Here is a 19,176-nt window from a genome sequence, read left to right as displayed (position 1 = left end):
AAACTTGCTGGGGGTGCACTCAATCTCGCTATCCACGTCACTGACAAAGATGTTATATTCTTATGCGTAAAAGTTGGAATTGAAGCTAATATTTTACATGAAATTTATAAAGAAATGAGATCATTGTGTTGTCTACCTTCTGTGATAAATGAAGGAGACTTTAGAGAGGACACCTGGGAGGATGGCAAAACTGTGTTGCACCATCTGCAGAAGAAAGTTTCAGTGGGGAAGATACCTAATTTGTTAAGAGAATAGTGTGAAACTGTAGTGTCTTTTTTTCAGGGTTACGGTAGTGCCATATAAAGCTGGAGACATCCCTCAGGACTTAGTTGGTGTTAAAGTAATACCGTATTTTTGTAGCATTTTTTTGTTACACCTTTTTTGCTTCTTGTATTGGGCAACATAACCAGTCTGCACTGATTTCAGTTCTGTAAATAAAGCGTTTCTATGCAAATTCATCGAAGTACATTGGACAACGTTCGTGTGTGGTAACACGATGCAATCTCTGTTGATTAATTAATTGTTCGTTAATGCTTTAGAAATGGTATTGAATGTTTTTCATGGGTGTTGAGAGCTAGGCAGGGTGATGTGACAGTAGGAGAGGTTTGCAAGCTCTTTCAAGTTTTTCTCTTCAGGGTAGTGTCTGGGGAGGAGAAAGATCTGGGCAGAGCAACTTAACCAGATGAGCAAGGAGGTATTTAGTAATTAAGAAATCCATTGGAAGAAGACAGGAGGTTAGTGTCCACAGAAAGGAGGATGAAGGACAGAACTGTGGGCAGAGCGTTAGGAAGCAACGTGAAGTTGGAAGTGTAACCTACTATTGGTTAACTAGGAATAAGTTTCCTCACTCTGTTCATTTTTTAGAGTCTGAAAGGCCATGTGTTCAATTTGATTGGTTTGCAGTTAATGTTATTGTCGTTTCGAAGCCTGTGGAACCATACTCTCAGCTTCCGCCTTGTAGAAGGTTGCAGTCCACTGTAGGGAATCATAGTCCTGTTGTCTTGTAAATGTAAGCTGGATAAAATCCAGAAGATGGAGAGCAGTCACCTTAGTATAAGCAAACTACTTTTTTCTGCACCATCATGCTTCTAACGAGGTTATTGCCCGTTTTCTGTAGTTTCAGCCTGCTGTGGGTTTGGCAGTGGTGCTTGCTGTGTGTTTTAAGACCCTTCAGTGACGCACGCTCAGCGCATGGTAATGGTTTGTGAGAGCAGCATACCTGCCAGAAGCATTAAAACACGGAACGCCCATGGGGAAAATGCAGTTCATGGAAATGATGGAATAATGGCCCTCACTATCATGGGCACCGCTGGAATCACCATGCACATCATCAGGACTCTCCAAGCCAAATCCTGAACCCAGCACCTCTTAGAAAGGGGCAGAGAAGCAAGTGCGTGTGGGGGAGGAGCAGTGGGGATTCGGTGCACATGAGCGTGCTCCAAAGGAGGAGGGTGTGAGAGGCAGTGATGTGAGTCAGTGGTGTCGGGGGCACTTGTGCTTGCATTTCTTCTTGCATAAAACAGCAGGACTGCTGAGCCGTCTGCTGAAGGTGTGCGTTACCCTGACCTACACCACTGTCCCAAGGAGAACACTGGGAGCCTGGAAAAAAGATTATCTTGATTAGATAAAGTTTTCTATTCAGCAGTAATATATAAAATAATGTTAAATTACAGGGAGCGGGTTTTCTAGTCCTGATGATGTAAAATTCTTGAACACTAGACTCCTCCAGATGCAGCTGGGGTTTATCCTACTGCTGTTCTTTTCAAGCTCCATACAGGTAGTCTCTGTATTTGCATCAGCAGCTCACAAAATTCCTCCAGAAAGGATGTGCTAGTGTCAAGCCTGTGCCTTGATATAGTCACTTTTTTAATTCAAGACTTTTTAAAAGCATTGTATTTTATCTGCCTTTAGTACCAATTTAGAAGGACTGGGTGATACAGATATATAGATATCTATCTATCTGGTTACTATCAGGTAATTTCCTGCCCTGTTTTCAGTGCAGCTCAGACAGCCTGGCTGTGAATCCGTGCATCCGTATAGCCCTGTGGGTCCTGAGACCGGTCCAGCAGCTCTCCCTTCGCCGCTTGGTCTGCAGCTGGCCAGCTGCGAGGGGGGTAATGTCTGCCTTTCTAATGTGGCGTCCAAGTGTCACCAGAAAAATGCATTTTATCCCACAAGCACAGAAATTCAGGCTGGAGCAAGTCTTACACTGAGTCTTCCACCGTGTCACATACAGAGTGTTTGAAACCAGCTTGGTTTTTGCCGTTTCGGCACAGCTCATGTTTCCTCAGAAAGTTACTGTTTGCAAAATCCATTCTTCTGGCACAACTGCAGCCGCGCTGAACGTGTTTGTGCATGTGTCTGGTCTGTACTAAGACGCTTCCCCGTTAACAGTGTTACACTCCTGATGTTTCTGTTCTTGAAAGGGATATCTGGGGGGAGGGAGCAAGTTAAATTGTAAGGTATCTGCGTGGAATAAAAGTTGTTTTTTGTCCAGGTGGCCTTGGTCTATCGAACACCATGTATGCCCGTTTGGGAGAAATCACCTCCCTGGATGGATCTATCGCAGTTACGCTGGCAGCTCATCAAGCTATTGGGCTTAAGGTAAGGCTCCGCTTCTGGGTCAGGCAGTTCTAGGCAACTGGCGTAGAAAGGGTGGTATGTGGAGTGCGAACGTAACAAACAACAGTTGCCGGCGAGGCAGGAATCCGGCGGAACGTTCTGGCGCCAGGTTGGTGTCCCCAGCACCCTCTGCCAGTGTAAGACTTGTGCAGCATAAAGACTGCATACACAGTACACACAACAGCGAGTTCTTCAGGAAACCCCCAGATAATCATTCTTGGAAAAAATACCTTAAATGAGCCCAAGTTTTTTAAATTGAGCAGACTTGATAAAAGTAGCTAGCTATTACTGAAGTAAAATATCAGGGAGCTAAAACTACGGGGAGGAGGGACAACTGTGTGGAGAATTCAGCAGGGTGCCACTTCTGAGCTGAATGAGGCTGTGGACTGGGGGAGCTTAGAGAAGAAAACTCGCCCAAGATCAACGTGCTGTAGCAAGCATGTGAATTATAAACTCGTTTTCTCTTAAATACAGCCTTAGGTATCTAGCTTTTAGTGCACTTTGGGGTGGATGCATGGTAGCAGGCTGAAGCTTGAAATAGCAGTAAGCTCATCATAAGAACAAACTCTTCATGGAAATGAGCAGACTGCTAATTAAAAACACATGTTTATCCCCCATCTTACTTAAAATTTGCCATCTGTAGAAGAGGGTTGGTGAGCTGAGCGGCTTTGTAAAGCATTCTGATGAGAAGTAGTGTAGGGCATGCCCACTGCCACTCTCCTGCTGTGGCCAGTTTGGGTTAATCCTAGTTTTGTTGAGTATCTTCGCTATTTTACCACTGATTATTTACCTTTATCATGTGGTTTTGGGTTTTGTTTGTCCTTCATAAGAAACCTGCTGTAAAAACTGAATACAACAGAGAGAACTAAAATAAGTGCACTCTCACAAGAAGTTGTTGAATGCCTTTGTGATGAAATAATTTGGAACCCATGTCAATTGTGTGTTCTGTTCTCTGATTAGGAGCTTTGAAAATTACCGATTTTTGTGTTACTAAAATAAAATTATAGTGATAGTAATGAAGATATGACAGATTATAAAGGAAGGACTATCTCGGTGCCTCTCAGAGCAACGCTTAAGTCTTCACCCAGGCATAAAGCCAGTGAAACCTCCCCTAGAAGGCAGCCGTAACAACAAGCTGTCTCCTGTGGGCAGTTGAATAACTGCGTGATGATAACCGATGTATTTTAATGTCTGGTAAATAATAATGTCCACTGGTTATTAAACTGACTCTCGTTATGCCAGGAAATTTGCATGAAGCTTCCTGAAGTTGGTGGAGCTTGTCAGCTTTGTTTCTTCTTACAGAGTTTGATGCTGAAAAGTTGTCTGTTAATTCTCGTTGCAGGGAATCCTCATTGCTGGCACGGACGAGCAGAAGGCCAAGTACCTGCCTAGACTGGCCTCTGGGGAGCACATTGCAGCTTTTTGTCTCACGGAACCTGGAAGGTACTGGTCTTGTAACAGCTTCAGAAAGCACCAGGCACCTGCATGTTTGGTTTTGGTATTTTCATCCTCACTAGAGTGGTTGTTTGGTTACTAAATTAAATACTTGATTATTTGGTGCCTGTGGCTTCAGCATATAGGTCATCTTTTTCCTTTTTAAGCTACACTTCAGGTCATGTAATTCATCGTTCCCCAGTGCGCTGCTTTTGACAGCGTCCGTGAAATCACTGACTGCTCTTCTTCCCCTCCCAGGGCTTCATCCGCTTAGTTTCTGGCATTACTGAATTCAAGGTGAAAGGACACTGGGTGCTGTGTTCATGACGTGCTGTGACTGGTCCAGGATGCTTTCAGTTCTTCTGCAAAATCAGAAAAGCCTCTATTGAAGGAACTGCCAGAAATAATAGGAAGACATTTTGGTCTTTTCTTAGCATTTAGAAAAGGCATCTTTGCGGCTGCAACTTCATTTCAGAGATAAAGTTACATTTATGATGTTTATTCATTGACTGCTGCTAATGTTGCAGATTCTGTTAATGCAGAAAAGGTAGTTTTCTTAAAAAGATATAGGCAGCTCGTTTACTATGAGATTGAACAGGAAACTGGTTGAAGGACCGAGAGCACTTGAGTGTCTGAGTCTTGCTTGCCCACACAGAGCTGTAGTTGGAAACTGCCTTTTGCTGAATGGCAGGTCTGCTGGGAGGACTTGCAACGAGCATTGGATTTTCCTCTTGCTGTGATGGAGATACCTCCCAGCCATCAGTGATGGTTTTTATTCAGGAGTCCTAAGCCGGGGTCTGACCCTCTAAATCTGTCCCACTTGCAGGCAAACTTCAGACTAGCACAGGTTTGAAGGGAATCCACGGAAGGGACTTGGCAGTAACACACAAGGAGAAACCAAGGGCTGTCCGTGCTCTGAAAGTCTTCTAACATCTATTTAGCCCAGTATTTTTTGAGAAGATTGCTAGTCTTAGCCTCAGCTTTGGTCTTAGAGACCTTCGTCCTGGTGCAGAGAAGGGATTGTTTTTAGGATTCAGTTATAGCAATCCAATACTATTAAAATACCAGCTGAGATCTGGCTGTTCCGAGAACTGAACTTCAGCTGAAAGCCTGAAGTGAGCCATTGTGGCGTTTGAATTTGCGGAAGAGGAAACTTCTTTCAGGGGGGAGATTATGTGCTGCTTGTTAAATTATCCAGTAAGGTGGTGATTCAGGAGAAGGCGTGAGCTTTTAATCATGGAACAGAAGTTTTGGATTGCTTTGTTGTAATTCAGCTGCTGAATTACAATCTCTCTCCTCGATAGAGACTGTCGCACACTTACTTCTCATTTCTGTCAGCCTTTTTTCACTTGGGATATAAAACCAGGGTGTGAATTTTTGAGGTACAGCTTAGACACTTTAAACTTGGTTGTGGTTTAGGATGATGTATTCCTTGTACGTTCACACAGCTCAACGTGGAGCTCAAAAAGAGTGCTTCTGTGGTGATCTGAACGTTCTGGTCAGGTCGTAAGATGGGCAGAATACTCATTCATCAGCAGAAATGTCCCCTCAGGGAACTTAGGTAGAAGATCTCTTCAGAGCTGTTGAATCTAGTAAGTTCCCGTGTTGGCTAAGAACAAAAAGTGTGATACTGCTATTTCATACTGCTATGAACAGTCTCTCTTAAACCAGGGGACGAGGGGAGAAGATGGAGTTTTGATTTCTAAAGCATGTTTATTTCTTTAAACACTAACAACTCGTTTGGCTTTTAGTGGAAGTGATGCTGCATCCATCCAGACAAGAGCAACCCTCAGTGAAGATGGGAAGCACTTCTTATTAAACGGCTCCAAGGTACGCACTTACAGGGCTGTAGAAGGGGTCGTTGTCTCTGCAGCACTGCCGTCAGCCAGTTCTGCTGAGGAAGAAGCTAGCTTGGCAGCTGCTCAGAATTTTGAAGGTTCCAAGCTAGTGAAGACTGGCCGTGTCAAAAAAGACAACCCCTGTTGTGCTAGGGCCACAGGGAGTAGAGAAGAACGCTGTTTGGGGAACAACCTTCACTAAGCTCTTGGTAAGAAAGACAGGAGAAGCTACTCAAGTTCCCTCCTGTATCGCCAGCTCGTGGTGTTCGCCCTCAGGGAGGGTGGGTTAGTTAGCCTCGTCCGTGACAGCACAGGCAAAACCAAACCCCTGTTCGCCCCACTTTTCATTCTTCGTGCCACATTTTGAGGTGTGTTTGAAAGCAGACTTGACAGTGCGTTGGAAATGGGGCTGCGTGGAACGTTTCTGCCGAAAGAAGCAATGGGGAATGCGCTCTGGAGGAAATGCGGAGATGTACTGGGTGCAGCGATGTTTGATGGGTCCCAGGCTTGGTCTGTAGTCACTGACGTCCGTCTTCTCTGTGATGTGAAGAGACCTGTCCCGTGGGAGGGGCCGTACGTGTGTGCCCGATTCAGAGAATTTCTCATCAGGGCTGAAATTATTTTGGGCAAAGTGGGTCTACAGTCTGTATTAGCTTTGTATCCCTCGCGTGCCCAAGTAGCAGGATATACAGGCTTTGGTGAAAATGCACCACGGATTCTCATTTCATTCAAATCTGTATTTTTATATCCTATTTATAACCTATTTTTATAGTTACCCTGTACTTAACCACTCTGTGGTCAATTCTCCTTGGCGGTGTGTTCGCAGGAGGCAAAACTACCAGCAGAACATTCATCACAATTTTAAGGGAAGAAGCAGCAGTTTTTCACCGCTCCGTTCTTTGCTGTTCTGTTACAAAGCACTTGGGACAGGTGGTTTCTTACACATCTTTCCTCTCTCCAAACAGGTTTGGATATCAAACGGTGGCATTGCCAACATCTTCACAGTATTTGCTAGGACAGAGGTTGTTGATAAAGATGGACAACTGAAAGACAAGATTACTGCTTTCATCGTAGAGCGGGATTTTGGTGGAGTCACCCATGGGAAACCTGAGGATAAGTTAGGCATTCGAGGATCCAATAGTAAGCATCACCTAAAACTGTTAGCAGAAGTTGTTTTAGCATTTTAATGCCCTCATTTGTTTAGATCATCTGTCTTCGGAGGCAAATCAGTACCTATTCCATGTAACAGTATGTGTTTCGTGTTTCTTTACCTAGCTTTTTCTGCCAGTCCTCCCTAATGCAGGGTCTGAAATAAGAAATCTGTGATTCTTTTCTGCACACGTGAAGCTTCCATAACTATGCAGTGAAAGAAATTACCCACAAGATGCAGTAACCAAGTTGATTTAATCTAGAAGTGAGTTTTCATAGGCTCTTCTTAACCTTAGAATCACAGAATCTTTTAGGTGGGAAAAGATCAAGTCCAATTGTTAGCGTAACGCTGCCAAGGCCACCACTAAACGATATCCCTAAGCACCTTGTCCACATGCCCTTTAAACCACTCCAGGGCACCAGCTGGCCTGGGCAGCCCGTTCCAATGCCTGACAGCCCTTTCCGTGAAGAAGTCTTCCCCAACAGCCAATCTAAACCTGCCCTGGCACAACAGGAGGCCGTTTCCTCTTGTCCGGTCATTTGTCACTTGGGAGAAGAGACCAACACCCACCTCTCTGCACCCTCCGGTCAGTGAGTTGTAGAGCGAAAAGCTCTCCCCTCAGCCTCCTCTTCTCCAGCCTGACCCCCCCACAGCTCCCTCAGCCAATTCTCCCAGCACTTGTGCTCCAGACCCTTCCCCTGCTCCCCTGCCCTTCCCTGGACAGCACCTCACTGATGACTGTAGTTGTTCACCATCCGTCGTTGGACCTGACTGCTCTGTCAGCTCCTCGGAACACAGCCAGAGCTGTAGTTCTCTCTTTGCACGACGCATGCTCATGCTCTGAGTATTCTACATCAGCAGCTGATGCCAACTACAGCCTTTTCCCTTTCTCGGCCTCCTTCGGCAAAGCGGATGTACCATGTCATAAACGGCGCGTTAGGGGACCTTTACGTCGGTTGTGTTCCCCGGTGTCTCTCAACTCTTGCCATGTGGTAATTCACCAGCGACTAACTCTGTGTTTCAGCCTGTGAAGTACATTTTGAAAACACCAAAGTGCCTATAGAGAATGTAATTGGAGAAGTCGGAGGGGGATTTAAGGTAAGCACTCGGGAACAATCCAGATCATTTCTGAAAGCCTGAAGGAGACTTTTTTCCCCCTGTACTGGTTTCCTTACGGGTGGTATGAACATTGCCAAACTGAAGGATACGGGAGGATTCCGTTTACCTGACGTGCTCCGTGTTTGCTGGCACAGTGTGCGAGCGTGCTGCGCTCCCCGATTTCCATGTGTTTCTGCCCAGTCCAGTTGCAGAGCCGGTTCCGCTGTTTGTTTGGGGTTTAATGTTCACGGAACGCTGTCCTGCTCAGGAAGGGGAGCAGCTTTTTCAGCAGAACTTCTGAACTGCCTCGGGGAGGGGTCTTCTGCGGTTTGCTACAGCCGGAGTTGTGTCTCTGTAGGGAGGGGGAGAAGGCCCCTGCCTGTCAGACGGTTTTCCGGGGTTGGATTGTAGTGTAGTAAACATACCAAAAGGTGATTTTTATGATTTCTTCTTCAGACAGTTGCCACAAATTAAAAAGTAGGAACAATGACTTTCTAAATTTCCTGACAGTCTTTGAACTGAGTCACCCGCGTTTCTCTTGTTAAGCAGCAAGAACACCAGGTGTCAAACTGACCTGTGTTTCCTTTTTACACCTAGAATTCTTACTCCCTCCTCCTGTATGTTGCTGAAGGCTCCCAGAGCAGGACAGCATCCAGCGCAGGCCAGCTGCGGCGAAGATGTTTACGCTTGGCTGTTGTGTACACGCGTTAACAGCATTCGCTTTCCTTCGCCTGCTTGATGAGCTTCAGCAGTGCTGTCTAGTTTGAATTTGGTTTGTCTGGTGGCAGATAAATACATTTTTAGCTACATTTTGCTTTAATGCAGCTTGACTAGAGGATTACTCCCAGGCCGTTGGATCAGCAGTATCTGTAAACGAGATGAAAGGGGAAATGGGGTGTGGCAGTCGCCTTACGAGCCTGGTTTTGTAGCGCTGTTGCTGGCATGCCGCAGGCTGTAGCCACCAATGCGAGGGTACATGTCACGAGAGGAGGTGTATTCCAGTGACAAACAAGTCCAAGAAAGCACCAGAACAGGAAGCGGGATAGCAGTAACTGTTGTGGCCTGAGGAGGATTTTTGTGGCGCCGTTTGTGCCTAAAGCCCATTCATTTTCTTCGCAGGTTGCCATGAATATCCTCAACAGTGGGAGATTCAGCATGGGCAGCGCATCTGCTGGAATGATTAAGAAGTTGATAGGTGGGCGAGTTGGGTGTTGTGGGTGGCTGGGTGCCGTGCAAAAGCCTGCGCTGCCTAAGGGAGACAGTGCACTTAATTCCAAGTCGAAACACGAGTTAGGAGTGACAGTACGGCGATGATCCCAACAGGCTTTGACTTCTTTGAAACACTGAAATAATTTTTATTTACAATTTCTATTAAAAGCCTGTAGAACACTGAAGTTTTTTCAGTTCATATAGTGGAAAGTTATTGCCTCTGCTTAATTTTTCTGAGGTAGAATCAATTATAACCCATATACTGTTGCTTTTAGAAGGTGGAATCTCCCTCAAACCTTTCAGCTTCAGTCAGTGGCTCAAGGCTTGCACACTGCAATAAGTAATAAAATTGGTTTCTACTAATAGTGACACAAAATAGTAACAAAAATCCCTCTAAAGTAATTAATTAGCACCGAACCGTGCCTTGACCAAGAGTACAGGTTCACACCTCAGATTCTAGTTGACAAGCCTTTGGCACAGTGTTCCCCAACGTGATCAGCACCGTCCTTCTGAGAGTGTTTTTCACAAGCTGCTGCTACAGCGAGGGCTCTGCTGCGCGTGGGCTGTCTCGCAGTTGCTCTGCAGGAAGGCACGGTCGGCAGGAACGGCCTCTCCCTTGAGGTGGAATTTCTTTTTTTCCGCAGAAATGACAGCAGAGTACGCTGGTACCAGGAAACAGTTCAATAAGAAACTGAGCGAATTTGGATTAATTCAGGTAATAAAAAAGAGAAACCTAAATCTCTGCTTTGTCCTGGCTCCGTGAGAGGACGCAGGTTGTGTTGGGGTTCTTTTGGCTCTGCTGATTCAAAGAAATTGCTGGAGGTATTAAGTCTGTGTAAACTTAGTGCAGACTCGTGCACACTGATCCCCTACATGACTAGGGGGATATGTGTAGTGAATCAAGCTCTTTTTTTTTAGATTTTTCATGACTGCTTAGCAGTAGTGCTTTTTTATTAATTAGCATTTGATATGTTAAAACGTGTGAAAGCTGCAGTTGTGCTTTTAAGTTTCAGGCTGGACTGTGGGATTTTGCATCTGAGCTACTGTGTGATGCCCTGCATTGTTGTTTGACAGGAGAAGTTTTGTTTCATGGCTGTGAAAGCATATGTGATGGAGAGCATGGCTTACCTGACTGCAGGAATGATGGACAGGCCAGGGTTTCCAGACTGCTCCGTGGAGGCAGCCATGGTCAAGGTAATTAGTTTTATTGAAAGACTTGCCTTTGGCTCCAAGCTAATGGAGTAACGCTTTCCAGACCGCTGAGCGGCCCAGGTGTTACATTTAGACGTGGGACACAAAGACCTCAGCTAGGTGAAAGCAGCAGGCATTGCTGTTTCCTTTGCCTTCCCACGTGCTGTTGATTAGCTGAGGTTCAGGCTTTTGTCACCATATGAAATAAAAACTGCGTACAGCAGGCTTGGACTGTCATGGTCCTCCCGGGCTGTGGTTTTATGCAGCCTTACACGGTAGCAGTGGTAAAAAGACAGGCGGATATGGTCCCAGCACAGGCCTGGCCAGCTGGGAACTGGTCACACAGCCAGGCCCGCTCCATTGGCGTGTGGCTGTGGAAGGCGTGCCCACAGCGTCGGCCAGGGCTGGGGGCTGCTGCCTGGCCGCCCCGTGGGCAGAACTCGCAGGTTTTCAGCCCCCATCAATGGTCAGTTCACAAAAACAGGCCCTGGTGAATCTGGGCTGAGGTGGCGTACTCCAGCCAGCCGGCTACAGCCGTTGCCTCCGGTTGTGGCGCTGACTCCGGGAATATCTCCTTAGGGAGATGTTTTTGTGGGTTGCAAGGAAACTGTAATTTGACCAAAATAGGCACCCTGAGCCGTAGGGAAGCTCCTTCAGACAAGCTTTCAACAGGACTGTTGCACCAGCAGTACAAGACGTGACAGCAGTGTCACACAGACCAGGTGACGGCGTGGTGTGTTCTGTACTTGCTGCCTCACGTGGCCTTTAAAACGCTCTTCTGTGGCAGGTGTTCAGTTCTGAGGGTGCCTGGGCTTGCGTGAGTGAAGCACTGCAAATTCTCGGAGGCCTTGGCTATATGAAGGATTACCCCTACGAACGCTACCTCAGAGACACCAGGATACTTCTGATTTTTGAGGCAAGTATGAATGCGCTGTCGGTGCTGTCACCTGCGATTCACTTTCTGCAACGCGAGCCGAGCCCCCGGCGGCCCTTGGAACAGGCCTTCCTTCATTCCGTCGCTGCTGGATGGCAGCAGTAACCTTGTTCGCTTCGGAGAGGCGGGCAGCACCTGCCTGTAACGCAGTTGGGTACGATGGCTTTCGTACGCCTGAGCGCGTGTGAGTTACGGCAGGAACTGGCGCCGGCTTCGCCTCTGGAAAGAGCACGCCGGCGACGCGGACGCGCGGCAGCACGCGCACAGTTGCAGGGACGTTCCGGCTGCCACAAGGAGAAAGAGTCCCAGTTCCTGACCTGGGTCTGTTGTAGTTTGGAACAGACTGAAGGATTCTGAAGTAGCGTGGAAGCCCAGAGCTGCTGCAGCTGGCAAGCACAACTCCTCGCTTTGCGTCCAGGAGTAGCGGTAACGCAGCCGCTGCGTCGTGGTGCAGTCGGGGAACTGTGGCTGCCTACCAGAGCCTGGTGAGAAGGAGGCTGCCCACCCTGCTTTGTGTCAGGCACATTTTGAGCCCTTTCTGCTGTCTTTATTCTCGTGTAGCTGTACCAACAGACGTGGTGGGATCTGGTGGGAGGTATGGGCAGAGGTTTAGTTTTTAAACAGATTTCTCTAGTAGGATTTTCTGTTTTCTTTGTGGCTGAGCTGCTCTGTTGGTGCCCGGACTTGAGTGACTGTTCCTCTTGGGTGCTTCTCACAGCTGAAGTAGGGAAACTGGGAAAAGATTACTTTAGGTGTTTAATTAACTGACTGATGTGCACTTACTTTTTTAAAAAACGTTGGCTATGAAGTTTATTCTGCTTCCCAGCTGGGTTGTCCATGACCATCCCTCTGTACATCTGAGTCAGGCTTCCAGACTTGATTTTTCTGGGTGGACCACTTAGAAGGGATCGTGTACCTCCTGGTGTCAGGGCAGCGAAGATCTCGGCTGCAGACCGGTGCAGACGTTGTCAGACTGCGGCTCAGGGCACAGCAGGCACCTGGTGCTCTTGCAGGCACGTGGGTGTTTGTCTCGTGGGAGCAGGAAGAGTCAGTTCCAACACTGAGGAAAGCGCAAAACCAGCCAACCCGTGAGGTCTCCCTGGGGGGCGTTCGTGCATCTGACAGACATTCTGACGAGTAGGACCAAGGCCAGACGTGAGGAGCACCAACTGGTTGAAGCAGAGGCGACCTGTCGCGTGGGACAGGATCTAGGAACCAAATCACGCTGTTGGAATTCCTGTAAGTCGGCTCTTTGCTCACTGCTCCCAGCAGCTACGCAAAGTTACTCTGCCAGAGCAAGACGGTTGTGCTTACCTTGCTGCTGACCTCGTCAGAAAGGGACCTGCCAGCAGGCAAGTGCAGGCTGCTGCCGAGGGACAGAACGCTTGTCCAGGTTCCCTTTCTGCTGCCCAGCAACAGCGGCTGGGCTGGGCCTGTGCCCGTGCCCCTTCCTCGTCTTAGTCACAGAAACGCTCCTCTCCGTGCCGTGGCCTCTCGCGCGCCCATCACTGGGTCACTGCAGCTCTGACACCCACCTAACGCTCGAGGTGCTTTCCATCCGTGACCAGCCATCCGTGGTTTGGTCTTTGTTCCTCAGCCACCTGTGCTGAAGGCGCCGATCGCATCGTGGATCCCCAGACCTCAAACTGTGCAGCGGCAGCTTCATTTCTTGGTCTGCACCTGCTTCCCAGACAGGCCCACTGAGCCGTTTTACAGCTATTTCAATGTTCCTTTACTGCAGCGATCCAGAACTTGTCTTTTTACTCAAAATGCATGTAGCCTGGGCTCTCAGGTTGTGAGACAGATTTGTTGACCAACGAGAGGCTCAGCTTCTTCACAGCTAAACGAAATCCGACTTTGTAACTGAGATGCAGCAAAAGGTAGCAAACATTTGTGGGTGGCTGAAGAGGAATCCTGTGATGCTGGGACAACAGGGAGGGCAGACTGGCAAACAGACCTGCCTGCGAGAGTGTCACTGATGTTGTAAACTTGCTGTAACTCTGAGTTCACTTTGCACTGTGGTTTTTTACAGGGAACAAATGAAATTCTGCGGATGTACATCGCTCTGACGGGTATGCAGTACGCCGGCAAAATCCTGACTGACAAAATCAAGTAGGTTCTTCTGCACTGCTAATGGCTCTTAACGAACTAAACGGTCTGGTAACGGCCTGGTAACAAAAATCCTGACTGACAAAATCAAGTACGTTCTTCTGCACTGCTAATGGCTATTAACGAACTAAATGGTCTGGTAACGGCCTAACTGTCGCCAGGAGGGGGAACCCCGCAGTGTTTCTCAGTGCCTTCTCTGTCTAAAGGCAATTCAGTGTTACAGGGGCCCTTTTTTTAATTTTTAATTGGATGTTTTATGGATTTAGGAATCTTGGCCATATTGCATTTTATCTTTTAATTGCAGCTTGTGTAAAATTCTTTATTATTAGGCTGGTAGTTAAAATTTTGCAACTTAAGATTCCATAACAAAGTTTTATTGGTAAGACAGCTGTAGGATTGATGAGCACGTGGGCTGCTCTCTGGAATTAACTGACTGCGAACCCCGTTGTCTGTGAACTTGTACGGCCGTGAACTAACTGTTCTCCAGACTTCATAGTAAAAAGATCAAAAGACTTGATTTGTAGACAAACTGCAGGTGGTTTGGTAAAGCATTTAGAATTTGAACTGGTTATCTGACCCCCTGAAACTTCCCTTGCAAATGGGGAACTGGCCTTTAACAGCCGCTCTTTGCCCAACATTTCAGAGAGATCAAGAAAGGCAACGTAGGAGTGGCCCTGGGGGAGTTTCTGAACAAATTACAGGACATGATGGGCAGGAAAGTGGATTATGGGCTGGTTGGTGATCGAGGAGTGGTGCATCCCAGCCTCCAGGTAAGGGGAGGGGGCAGGGTGCTCTTGGCCCAGAGCCAGGCACTGGCCTTTCGTATTTGATTCCCTTCGCCGCTGGGCACGGCTTTACGTCCGGTTAATGCAAACCAAAGGCAGCGCTGAGGGAGAGCCAGCTGTGCAGATGTAACCAGCTGTTCAGCCATCACAGGGCAGGGACTGGGCTGCAGACAGCCTGTGGGTACACGCCAGGGGAACATGAAGACTGCTCTGTGTTTCTGCCGCGCCCAGGCTCGTCTCCGTTGTAGTGACACAGACTAAGCCATCGCCGTGGTACAGACCTTGTCAGTGGGCTGCTGCTGCCCTCCCTACACTCAGCACAAAACACCCAATTCTCTCCCGTTTAATCCCAACCCGTTTTAAGTAAGAATTTCCGTGAACTACATACACACCCCGGTTTAATCACGTAGTAAATAATTTCTCTGACCAAAACCGAATGCTCTGTTTGTAGAAAGAAGGTGGTTTGTCTTTGCTATGGCATTCTGTTAGCGATATGAACAACTGCAGCAAAACGCCTTCCACGGCTCTGTGCGCGTACCCGGTCAGGTATTTCAGGCCCAGAGGTGAGAGGATTCCCTGGGACCTGGTAGCTCGGCTCCCTCGGGTAAACGCTGCTCTGCAGTGCCCCCGGAGTACGGGGGTGGGTGGTTTTACCACCTGAGCTAGCTGGCGTGCCAGATTCCAGTCTCCTCTGTTCAGCGCCACGTACCTGTGTTCGCGTTACAAGGACCGGCATCGTGGATTGGCTGCAGTTACAAATCAGTAAAAGCCAAACACGACACTGGAAACTTCCTTCCTACTTCGTAGCAGAACTTGAGGCCGTTGGTGGATTCTCACAGTACTACTGAATAACCTGGATTTTCAGATTTTCATAACCTGCAGCCTTAAAGTTAGGATTGCTGTGTGGAACTGAACGGTGTGTGAGAATTTCTCAAACTCTTGCCTGCGTAAGCGTAAAGACCATACTAAAAAGTTACCAAAAGGAAAATTTAGAACAGTGCCTATGTTACGGAGAAGGAGTAGTGGCTGTCGGGCTTTCGGCAGCGAGGCAGATGAGTGTTCAGAAACCGTGCTGGCCAAGAAAAAATCTCTACTAGTTGGGCTTCAGGACACCAGGGCTCAGCCAAACAGTGATCTCCTCAGGAAAGAGTCACGGGTTTATAACCCCTTCTGGGTCAAGAGGCACGCGAAGGGAATTCTGCTCCGTGACTAGGAGCTGACAGGGGACTGTATCCTGCTAAACCGTATTTAGCAGAAAATGGAACTGCCGTTTTTCGGCGAGGGAGCGGGGTGTGATTGTGGTTCTGTCTGGTGGTGGCTCAACTTGGTGTTTGTTCTTCCTTCCCTCTCATCACTCGGCACGGATTCCAGACCTCTGGACAGTGCTCTGCTCAACTTCAGTCCTGGCTAATTGCAAACGGCTGACTCCTTTGGGACAGTGGTCGGGAGCCCTCACGGGGGTGTCCTGCACGTTCCTCGCGATGGCGTGGCCCCAGGTTTTGGTGGAGTGGCCAGGCAGCTCACCCTCCCCAAAGGTGCTCCCTCTTATTAGTTCAGCGAGGGGGGGTGCTTGTGTTTTCACCGAGGAGACTACTCTGATCGTTTTTTTTTCTGTTCCGCAGGAAAGTGGCAAGAAACTCGAAGAAAACATTCATTATTTTGGAACGACAGTGAGAGGCCTGCTGAGCAGGTTTGGCAGGGTAACTATTACCTTTCCTGTTATCTCCGTGATTGGATAGTTTATCCTCAACCCCATGGGCCTTGCTAGAAAGCAGAGTGGGCTGTGCCTGTGGCACGAGCCAGGACGTTTCCACTGAATGCGAGAAAACGCACAAAGTTCTGTGCTCGGGGTAACGGGCAGCCAAAGAACCTGCAGTCCCGCCGAGGCAGGTGTTTTCTCTGCCTCTAAGCACAAACCCTCCCTGCTGCAGCGACTGGTTTAGGCACTTTGCCGTGAACCCGCTTCCCAGGCGAGGAGCTCTGAACCTGTGCCGTTCGTCCCTAGCATTCAGCAGACGAACCGGTGATGAGGCCACGCGAAGCGGTGTAGGTAAAGCGGGAGAGGCTGAACTTGGAAGCCCCTGGATTTTCCATCCCGTGACAGTTTAATCTGACATGCTCTGAGCACCCGTGTCAGCCCCGGCCCTGCACAATCCACCTCCCCCAGCACAGCTTTTCAACAGGCTACATACACTCGGACTTTCATCCCCGTTCGGACCTTTACCGAGTGGTTTCAGGACGCGGCAGCGCTCCTGTTGGCCGCAGCCAGGGAGACTGTTAAACGGTGGAACGTGGTTAATGCAGAATTGAGTAGTTCCAATTTAGGGTGATCCAGAGGGGGGATCACGGGGGAGTGGAGTTAATCCCAAACTTGCTGACAGGGTAGAAATTCCATGTGACAGCTTCCCTGTGATGCTGAGTAAGTACGAACCTTCGTACAAAGTTGGGGTGAAGCCTCCAACTGCTGAGCCCCCAAGTACTCTTCGGTTTTACTCTTCTAGACGATCGTGGATGAGCAGCTGGTCCTCAAGAGGGTGGCAGATGTTGTCATTAATTTGTACGCAATGACAGCAGCTATTTCCCGAGCCAGCCGGTCTATCAGCATCGGTCTGAGAAACCACGACCATGAAGTAAGTGTGCTTTGCTGCCAGTCACGCCTGCGCAACGCCGGCGCTCCTTGGATCACGTAGCCTAGCGCTCCCTATCTCCTGCCGTTCTGCCTCGCTCTGTGTTTGTAATGCAGAGGCACTCTCTGGCCTCAGACTTTTCCTGAAATGTCACAGCCCATGTACCTCTTACAAGTGTCCGACCAGCTGCTTCCGCATCGACGAGCCGACTTCCCCCACCGCTCCGAGATGCGCACGGTGCGGTCGGGCAAGAGTGCTCTAAAGCAGGAGGTGCTAGTCGGGGGCTGCAACACCTCACTGACCAACAGCATTCGTCACGCTCCAGAGTTGCTGAGGATTTGCATCTCCCCACAGCAACTCTCCAGAAACCCGATGGCGCCCCGGAGTGTTTCTGCACGGGTGGGGGCAGGCATGCGGTGACCGCACGGACGGGGCTGGGAACCTGCGGAGCTGCACGCTCTCAGTGTTCACAGTACTTCAACCCACACGTACACATTTATGACCAAACCGCAGAGCTGCGTGCTCTCTTCGGCCTAATGCCCTGCAGTTTGTCCCGAACGCCTCCCATAGAATCTTTAATAAGCAGTGACAGAATAGACAGCATTTTTGTCAATAAACGTACTGGTGGCAGAGCCTGAGACACCGGTGGTTGTATGGGAGCTCGTGTGAAGTTTCATGGTAACAGCTGGGCTCCAGGACAGTTTGCTACAGCTGGGTGTTAGACAAATCCCAAGTAATTAACCTTTGTCTTCACCGGCCTTTTGTGAGCGCCTCTGGATTTATTGCCAAGAGCACCTTGTAGCCAGCTTTGAGCGACGCGTCATCCCAGCTCTGACACCCGGTAGCTGTGGGGAACACGGAGCATCCAAGTTCACAGGTGACGAGCCGGCAGGGCTCACTACCAAGAGGCACAACCAGACTGGGAAAGTTTGACTGGATTTTTACCGCGTGGCTTTGTGCGTGAAATTCATTTACTGCTTTTTAATTGGGTTTTACTCTTTTCTCAGGTGCTTCTTACAAATATCTTCTGCACAGAAGCGTATTTCAAGAACAATTATGCCATGGCTCAGTTAGAAAAATGTAAGTTCCATAAAACAAAAGGATTTTTATACTGTTCTGGATTTCACAGGCTCCAGCCATAAGCAGGTGCTTTGATGTGACCAACAGAGTAGTTCTGCTCTGCCTTTAACGAGGGTGAGGGACTGGTACCAGTAAAGTGCAGAGGCCCTTTGTTTCGTAGATAAAGCAGACTGCAGTGGTACCTTTTGTCCCGTGGGGAGGAGCACAGAATCCGTCAGTGCAAACTCCTGTGAAGAGAACACTCCACAACCCAGCAGGTCAGATACCGGCCTGTCCCGCACTGAGCAGCTCTGAGCCGTTGGCCGGCAGGGATCACTCTGGGGGAAGATGATGTTAAACGACTTCCTGGCTCCGAAGTGCGGATCCTTGCATTTGCAACCTGAGCTCTTTACGAGAGCAGCTGTTCACACGCGTGTCCCTCCCCTCTCTCCGTAGATGCAGATGAAAACCTGGATGACAGCATTAAGAAAGCTGCCAAGCAGGTGCTGGAGAAGAGAGCCTACATCTGTTCTCATCCGCTGGACAGGACCTTCTGATGCCTTCCCAGGCAGCAAATACCGGTGAATGTAAACCAGAGACTCGTGTTCTGTGACACCTTAAAAATAACTTTCATGAATTTACCTGATGGAATTAGCTGTAACTGCGTAAAACCAAACTTCTAGACACAACTTCTCACAAAGAGATATAAATGTCTATTTATCCCCAAGGTGTCTCTCTAGATGTACGTGGGTGTTTACGTCGCCCCATGGGAAAGCCACTTGAGGTTTGGAGGGTGGGATGTGTTTTCCCAGGGAGGGGACTGGCTGTTTCCCTAAGCATCCTTGCCCTTAGCCGCAGAGCAGCAGCGAAAGACGCGGAAGCAGAAGAGTTGCGTTTGGAAGGGAGCTCCGAGGCCACCCTGGCCAGTGTGCTGCAGACGGCAGTGCCACTGCGGTCGTCGCTGCCCCTCCAGGCGGGGACGGAGTGTCCCTACAGTCAGGGGCTTCGTGGTCTCTGAGCTCCCGTTCAGACGGTTTCCCTTGTGTTGAAGCAGAACCTCTCTGCCTTCTGCTCCCGGCCTTGGTCTCCAGCCTTACGCTGGCCCCTTCCCTTTGCTTTG

The 19,176-nt window shown here is 48.7% G+C and overlaps 1 protein-coding gene across 1 annotated transcript; it reads left to right on the top strand.

Annotated features, from left to right (window-relative positions):
* Window positions 1-2,497: 2,497 nt before the first annotated feature.
* On the top strand, window positions 2,498-18,613 carry ACAD9 (acyl-CoA dehydrogenase family, member 9; the record flags this gene model as incomplete). The annotated part of the gene is made up of 15 exons (XM_010148005.1): window positions 2,498-2,604; window positions 3,965-4,065; window positions 5,808-5,886; window positions 6,860-7,034; window positions 8,069-8,142; window positions 9,262-9,337; window positions 9,996-10,066; window positions 10,426-10,545; window positions 11,330-11,458; window positions 13,509-13,588; window positions 14,229-14,355; window positions 15,993-16,070; window positions 16,872-17,000; window positions 18,005-18,077; window positions 18,513-18,613. Coding segments are annotated over 15 exons (1,520 nt in total), but the record flags the coding sequence as incomplete, so codon positions are not given.
* Window positions 18,614-19,176: the final 563 nt, after the last annotated feature.

This window comes from Eurypyga helias, unplaced genomic scaffold, assembly GCF_000690775.1.
Source record: "Eurypyga helias isolate BGI_N326 unplaced genomic scaffold, ASM69077v1 scaffold3493, whole genome shotgun sequence".
NCBI classification, from domain to species: domain Eukaryota; kingdom Metazoa; phylum Chordata; class Aves; order Eurypygiformes; family Eurypygidae; genus Eurypyga; species Eurypyga helias.
This window is presented reverse-complemented; position numbering and strand designations above follow the sequence as displayed.